This window comes from Cebus imitator, unplaced genomic scaffold (genome assembly GCF_001604975.1).
Source record: "Cebus imitator isolate Cc_AM_T3 unplaced genomic scaffold, Cebus_imitator-1.0 Scaffold85, whole genome shotgun sequence".
Taxonomy (NCBI): Eukaryota; Metazoa; Chordata; class Mammalia; order Primates; family Cebidae; genus Cebus; species Cebus imitator.
In genome coordinates this window covers 413662-421898 of record NW_016107400.1, presented here as the reverse complement: position 1 = coordinate 421898, position 8237 = coordinate 413662, and the positions used below count along the sequence as shown (strand labels likewise).

At 41.8% G+C, this 8237-nt stretch overlaps 1 protein-coding gene across 1 annotated transcript in view; it reads right to left on the bottom strand.

Annotated features, from left to right (window-relative positions):
* Positions 1 to 652: 652 nt before the first annotated feature.
* Positions 653 to 8237, bottom strand: part of LOC108308419 (protein SLFN14) — a 16514-nt gene continuing 8929 nt past the window's right edge. The window contains exons 4-5 of the mRNA XM_017534206.2: positions 7014 to 7728; positions 653 to 3870 (exon numbers count right to left, since the gene is read on the bottom strand). Coding sequence (XP_017389695.1) covers positions 3036 to 3870; positions 7014 to 7728 — 1550 coding nt within the window. The 3' untranslated portion in view covers positions 653 to 3035. The remainder of the gene's footprint in view (positions 3871 to 7013; positions 7729 to 8237) is intronic.

The following is an 8237-nucleotide window of genomic DNA, read 5'->3' as shown; positions in this document are numbered from 1 at the left end:
GTGATCTTGGCTTACCACAACTTCTGCTCCTGGATTCAAGCGATTCTCCTGCCTCAGCCTCCTGAGTAGCTGGGATTACAGGCATGCACCACCATGCCCAGCTAATTTTCTTTGTATTTTTAGTAGAGACGGGGTTTCATCATGTTGATCATGCTGGTCTCGAACTCCTGACCTCGTGATCTGCCTGTCTTGGCCTCCCGAAGTGCTGGGATTACAGGCGTGAGTCACTGCGCCCAGCCTACTACTACTATTACTACTACTTCTTCTTCTTCTTCTTCTTCTTCTTCCTCTTCTTCTTCTTCTTTTTTTTTTTAAGAGATAAGAGTCTTGCTCTGTCACCCAGGCTGAAACGCAGAGGAGTAATCATAGCTCACTATAGCCTCAAACTCCTGGGCTCAAGCAATCCTCCCACCTTGGCCTCTTCAGTAGCTAGGACTAAAAGCATGCACCACCATGCCCAGCTAATTTTTTTTTAAATTTTTTGTAGAGATGGGTCTTGCTTATGTTGCTCCTGGCCTCAAGTGATTTCCCCCCAACCTCAGCCTTTCAAAGTTCTGGTATTATAGGCATGATCCATTGCACCCTGCCTGGACAACATTTGATAAATACCAATGCTCAAGCCTGTATCTAGCCATGCTGTTAATTAGTCTGGTGTCTGGCCTGATTGCTGATATTTTTTTAAAGTTCCCCAGGAAATTTTAATGAGCATCCAGGGTTGAGAATCCCTGAGTTCGTTATTCTACTTCCATCCTGATTGAGTTGTTTCACTAGACTAAGAACTAACAAAGACTCCCAAATTCAATATTCAAAACAATTCTTTACAAATCGATTTTTATTAAAAATCATATAATGGGTTGGGGTGTCAGAGAAAAAAATTATATAATGCATGCATGTATTTTTAAAAGTCAAATGGTACTAAGGCTTATGACTAAAATATAGCAATTCTCTGTCCCACCCATACTCCTTCATATCCTGTTGACTTTGACTCTTTATTTTTATGGAATTCATACATCTCCTTCATCAGAATGTTAATGCACTGGCATCTTTTGCAAAACTAATTGCTAAACTTCATTTCCTTCTACCCAAAAGTACCCTAAAGCTCCCAAGGAAAGGTAAAAAGGAAGAAACACCAGGTAATTAGAGCAGTGGGAAGCAAGGGAGAGGTTTTTCTTTTCAATCCATGCCTACGTGCAAGCTAGCTCTTCTAAATAATTCAAAAAGGCAGCTAAGAGAGCTTCTAGAAACCCTGCCTACTCTTCCACCTCTTGGAAGACTGAGGGGCTTTATCTAAAATTATAACCAAAATTTCCCCATATTTTCCCAGATTCAAGCCTCCCCAGAGTCAATCAAGTTTTCTTAAACTTTTCTAGAAGTTAAAAACAGTCTGGAAATAAGAATACTTCCAAAGCAGTTTAAAAATCCTTGCAAAAGCAAGAGTATTTTGAAGAGCACAGGACTGGCTCAGCCATTCGGGGAGCTGACTAGAAAAAGGAAACTTTGATTTTATCTCTAACATGTATCATTTACATTGGAAAGTTTCACTTAGGGCGATAGTAAAAGTTTAATTGAGGTAATAGGCATTTGAACAAGGATTTGATTGACAAGTAAGGATTTCAAAGGTGGAGGGGACAGAAAAGTGTTTAAAGACTGAGAAAATGGCACAGGTGCAGAGCAGGAGTCAGGGATGTGTGGGGGTGCTGTCGGTGATAAAGTTGACACCCAGGATCCCCATAAACTCTGAGAGCTGGATTTAAAAATTAACACCAAGTCATAATGGGAGAGATCAGCAATGTGCAAAGGCCCCTTATAGGAAGACTACTTTCCAGGCCAGCAGCAGAGTATAAGGAGTTCCTAGCCTATGTGAGTGTATTCATATACGTAGAGATTGAACGTAGGCCAAATTTGTATATGTTGGGGGCAGTGAGGAAAGGGTTGGTGATCAACCTGGAAACTTTAGTAATCAGGACAGAAAAAAGATTTCATCTGAGGGCAGAGAATAATGAAAAGTGGTCATCCTTAGCATTCTAAATTCGCTTTAGCTTGTAAACCTGTAAACTAACTTGTCTAGTCCTTTTGATGGAAATATCTTTATTTTAGAAATGATTTCAATTTTATTTTATATGAGGTTGGTTCAAAAGTAATTGCGGTTTTTGCACTTTCACACCAACCTAATAGATATTGCAATAGTCTAATATAGCCTGAAGACTTTTAATAATTGAATCAAATTACTAGCTTCCCTTACTGCAAGGCTATGCTCATATAATTTGGCTTCCTATATTACTGTTGAGGGCACTGATTAGCAAAAGCACCTGGCCCACTTATTACTATGGTCCTCACTATAAATTAACAGAGTAGCATTTTCATTTACGAATTGGTCCTTTGTGAGCTTAATTAGCATAAATTATCTCCAAGAGACTGATCTAGACTTGGTGCAAAAAGGCAATCGAGTTCTGGACCTGAAAAGTTTGAGACCCATAGCCAGCATGAGGTGCCAGTCAACTGGCTGCTTTTGTGACAAAGGCAAAGTAACTTGCCTGGAGGGCACCATACCACCATCCGAAAAATAGGCCAGGTAGGCTGGGGTGCATGAGAAACACTGGGAGATAGAGATATAATAAAGGATGTGATTGGGAAAGCAAGTCAGGGCATATTAATGAAAGCCTTAAAAACTGGTTAGGTTTGAAGGCTGTGGGGACTCACTGAAGATAGGTTAGCAAGGTATTACATAAAGTCAGTTCTCTATTTCAGGAGAACTCTGTTTGATGGATGACAGCTGGATTGAGTAGGAAAGCTGGAGATGGGGGACTAATTATAAGTCTGTTGTAATTGTATAGGTAGGAGGTGAACGAGACTGTGAAAAGGCCAGTGGCATTAAAATAGAATGGAAGGTTCAGCCCTAAGAGACATTTCTGTGGCTCCAGGAAATACTGATGTGTCTTGGTTTCCTTACTTGTAATATTAAAAAGGAATCACTGCCACCTGTCTAGGAGAAAGGACTCTGCTCTTCCTGCCTCCTGTATTATTTGTAATAATTTTCAGAAGACTGCTTTCTTTTCATAAAGCAAGTAGAGGTGTTTAATGGCTCTTGAGGCAAAGCAGAGCTTATGAAATTCATCTGACTGGTCACATTCTGGACTAAGCCCAAACACGATAGTCCTCTCCAGACCTGAAAATTGCTGAATACTGTCTAAAACAATGTGACTTCCGCAAACACCAGTGGCCTGGCTAAACACAACCTCTGGTGCTCTGTGGGTCTCAGTTAATTCCATTGCTTTTAGCAGTGCAAGCTTATAGCGTCCTCTGTCCTCCCCTCTCCTGCACAGAATTGCTATATCTTTGGGCAGATAGCCATACCGGAACAGGCTATGACATTTTCTTGCCACATAGTGAGCTATTTGTTCCGTTGTCAAATTAGTCTTTGTCTCACACACCCCAGGCAGAGCCTGGGCATGCATGGCTTCCTCATAGGCAGCCTCCCTGAACAATGCTAATGTGTCTGGACACATGTTGGAGGGAGGATTTTCTTGGATCCTCTTCATTTCTTCTTTCATGACCTTTGCTATTTCCAGAGCACAGTGGATCCCTCTGCTGATTGTTTTTCGAGGAAACTGAGCAGATGGAGGGGGAAGGCCATTGACATCTGCGTGATGGATTTGAAAAGGGTCAAGAAAAAGCCAGAGAATCCCATGGTGATGGTTTTCACTTCCAGGCCACCTCACCTTTGGATGTGTGATGTTCTTAGCCTTCATGTACCAATCGCCGTATTTACTACAGAAATTCTCAGTCTCATCCATCACTATGTGTTTAATCTTTAGAAACTCCCCTTGCATGAAAGTTTTCCGAGTCACAGCTTGGTAGGTGGTTTGTTGGCTATAAGAAGGAAAGAGAAAACGGCTTGAGCCATATCAACAAAGGGAATATCAGCATTCATTACTCTGTAATGGAATCAGAGGCTGATGCTCATCCACAGGCTGAGTCATTGATTCAGTAGTGTGAATACCACAAAACTGTTCTAATTACAAGTTACCTGACAGACAGAATGCATAATTTTATGCCCTGCTCTTTGGGTTTGTCCAGCTAAGTCTGCATGTGAAACTTCTGAAATGAACCCAGGAAACCGACTGTATTATTTCGATTAGTAGCCCATTTCTACTTTTGGCAATCCTGAAGACAAGTTCATTACATCTTTTGCTTGTTTGCTTGTTTGTTTGTTTTTGAGACAAAGTTTTGCTCTTATTGCCCAGGCTGGAGTGCAATGGCATGATCTCAGCTCACTGTAACCCGTCTACCTCCCGGGTTCAACCGATTCTCCTGCCTCAGTCTCCCTAGTAGCTGGGACTACAGGCATGCGCCACCACACCCAGCTAATTTTTTTTTTTTTTTTTTTTTTTTTTTTAGTAGACACGGGGTTTCACCATGTTGGTCAGGCTGGTTTCAAACTCCCCACCTCAGGTGATCTGCCCACCTCAGCCTCCCAAAGTGCTGGGATTACAGGCATGAGCCACTGTGCCCAGCTAGTTCATTACATCTAAAGGAAATCTTAAAGTTGACTTAACACTTGTTACTACCATTTCTTTACTTTCTATCCTTTGTAGAGCTGGAGAACAGTTATATAGATGCATATCATAATTTTTATGAGCAAAAAAAATGGACTAGTTCAAATTCCTCTAACTTCCTTTAGATTTGGCAAGAGAAACATGGAGAGGATGCTGAGTTCCATGACACATCAAGTAGGGTACCAAATCTACGGGGCTATGCTTCTCTGGGGCTACCTCATTTACTTGGTAATTTTCCTTTATAGTATGCTTTAGCATATATGTACTTTTTCTTAACAAATATGGTTGTTTTTTGCCTCCTTTAATTTGGATCCAAGAAACATCACTCATCCCTACAGATTCCATAACTTTACATACACAGTTCCTAGGGCTTTACTACCTCCTGTATTACGCCTTGAATCATAACTATGTTCTTCACTTCTGGTTTGAATTGTGTGGACTCAAATAAAAGCACTGATCTTAGCCATCTTTGTATCCCTCTCACATTAGGGCTTCAATAGATATTTGTTGAGTTAGCCTTTTGACTGGGGTATTTTGAAACTTAGCTATAAATCTTACTAAAGAACGTAGTCTTCAGCACAGTCCGCAGGATTCCTCATAATCTGGCTTCTGCCCCCTTTTCAACATACTACCTGCTATATACCCACACTCTGCACTGGCTCAGTCAGACCTGCCATTCTGGTTCTCTAGTGTCTCCATGTCTTTGAACGCGCTGTGCCTTTTGCCTAGAAAGCCCTCTCCCATTTGATTTACTTCTCATACTGACTGTTTAGCAGTGTGTCCAATGGTCTCCTCCACTGGGGAATATTTGCCAACCAACCTCTAACCTGTTAAAATGGGCATGAGGCCAGGCACAGTGGCTCACGCCTGTAAACCTAGCACTTTGCCAGGAGGAGGTAGGTGGATCACTTGAGGTCAGGAGTTTGAGACCAGCCTGGCCAACATGGTGAAACCCCATCTCTACTAGAAATACAAACATTAGCCCAACGTGGTGGTGCACACCTGTAATCCCAGTGCTCAGGAGGCTGAGGGAGGAGAATCACTCGAACCCCAGAGACAGAGGTTGCAGTGAGCTGAGATCATGTCGCTGCACTCCAGCCTGGGCGACAAAGTGAGACTCCATCTCAAAAATAAATAAATAAAGGCCGGGCACGGTGGCTCAAGCCTGTAATCCCAGCACTTTGGGAGGCCGAGACGGGTGGATCACGAGGTCAAGAGATCGAGACCATCCTGGTCAAGATGGTGGAACCCCGTCTCTACTAAAAATACAAAAAATTAGCTGGGCATGGTGGTGTGTGCCTGTAATCCCAGCTACTCAGGAGGCTGAGGCAGGAGAATTGCCTGAACCCAGGAGGCGGAGGTTGCGGTGAGCCGAGATCGCGCCATTGCACTCCAGCCCGGGTAACAAGAGCGAAACTCTGTCTCAAAAAAAAAAATAAAAATAAAAAAATAAAAAATAAATAAATAAAGTATGTCTTTATTATTATATAATACATTGTTTATTTTTTTATGGCAAGGTCCTCAATATGTTTTCTCCCCTAACAGTAAATGTAGCACAGTAGATACTGTATCAACAGTGCTCAAAAAGATTTGTTGAATAACAAAACCAAATCAAAAATAATAATGATTTTACCCTCATTTTACTAAAAGCTAAAGATTTAAATCAGCGAATTTGTGTATTTTCTAAAATTACTGATGCAGAACAACTCAAAAATGAAAATATTTTATGAATAAAATCAAATAGTATTTAAATTCAGGTTTATGCTAGGTGCAATGTCTAATTAGCAGAAACACCCTATGACTTTAAAACATTACATATCAAACAAAAAGTATACTTAAAGCAAAATGGGTTCATTTCTATTTTTCTTAAAATTAAGGCCATGGATTGTGGAAAAAAGTGTTTCAGGTTCTATAAATTTAAGTTATGTACATTTGAGTTATTTTTTTTTTTTTTGAGACGGAGTTTCACTCATGTTACCCAGGCTGGAGTGCAATGGCGCGATCTCGGCTCACCGCAACCTCCGCCTCCTGGGTTCAGGCAATTCTCCTGCCTCAGCCTCCTGAGTAGCTGGGATTACAGGCACGCACCACCATGCCCAGCTAATTTTTTTGTATTTTTAGTAGAGACGGGGTTTCACCATGTTGACCAGGATGGTCTCGATCTCTTGACCTCGTGATCCACCCGCCTCAGCCTCCCAAAGTGCTGGGATTACAGGCTTGAGCCACCGCACCCGGCCATTTGAGTTATTTATAATGAGATGTTTAAAGTTGAACATTATAAATTACCTGATTGCAGATCAATTCCCTGATTATTTGGAAATGTGTGTATAGTTTGCGCTCTTGCACTTATGCAGCTAAGGCATTGCAAAAACTTAAACTAAAAACATAAACTACTTTGTGACACTTTTGAAAAGACTGAATATATTTTTGTGTGTGTTTAGTTGGTAAAACTCTTACAGCACAAAATCCTTTAGGGAGTCACTTTCACAAACATAGAGGATCTCTTTTGGCTTGCAGTGAAACAAGTCCTTAATTTTCTCCATGATTTGTATGGCTAGAGCTGTCTTCCTGGTTCCTGGAAAGCAGTAGATAAATAATTCACGTGTCTCTTGAAGGCTCTCAGAAAGCAACTGGCTCTGCTCCATTATGAGCAAGTTGAAAAACTCACAGCCCAGCTGGTCGCTCAGAAGAGATCTGGAGCACAAGGAGACCACCACAAGAGCCTGCAGCAAGTCTTCCATTTCCTCCTCATCAGCAAGCCTATAGGACCTCGGGTAGCACAGGGGGATCTCACCAGGTCTACTCTGTGTGCTGGCCAGGTGTATCACCCTTGGAATGATGCACACTTTCCTTGCGTAACCACCAACAGTTTGCAGTTTCTGCTTTAACCGATGAGCTGTGTTTCGGGCATATTCACGTCCTCCAAGCCAACTGGGGTCTATTAAGATTGAATAGAGTACCAGGGGGCTGTTAACTGCTATTAGGAGAGCATCACACAGGACATTCTGTTCTTTCCTGAAGCCAACATCACCAGCCCAGCTTCTAGAAAATATCACAATTCCCTGAGAACAAGGATGTATCAGGGTCTTCATTAATCCCTCCAGCTCTTTATGATCTGAGAACAGCTTCTTACAGAGGGATTCTGGTTTAAATTGTACCTCTTCCTGTGTCACTGAAAATTCAAGGAATAGATGTTACCAAAACTTACAAAAGTCAATGGTAGGTATTCCTGCAACATTGCAGAAAGAAATGATACCTGGTGCATTTGGGAAAATAAGAGCTTTTCTTTAGAATTGTGATTCTAACCAGTAGCAGTTTTGCTCCCCCACTTCACCCCCATCCCCAGGGACATTCATCGATGTCTAGAGAATTTTGTTTTTGAGACAGTCTCTTTGTCGCCCAGAGTGGAGTGCAGTGGCACAATCTCAGCTCACTGCAGCCTCTGCCTCCTGGATTTGGCGATTCTCCTGCCTCAGCCTCCTTAGTAGCTGAGATTACAGTCACATGCCACCATACCTGGCTAATTTTTGTATTTTTAGTAGAGACGGGATTTCATCATGTTGGCAGGCTCATCTTGAACTCCTGACCTGAGGTGATCTGCCTGCCTTGGCCTCCCAAAGTGCTGAATTACAGGCATGAGCCACCATGCTGGCCTGAGAATTTTTTTTTTTTTTTTTTTTT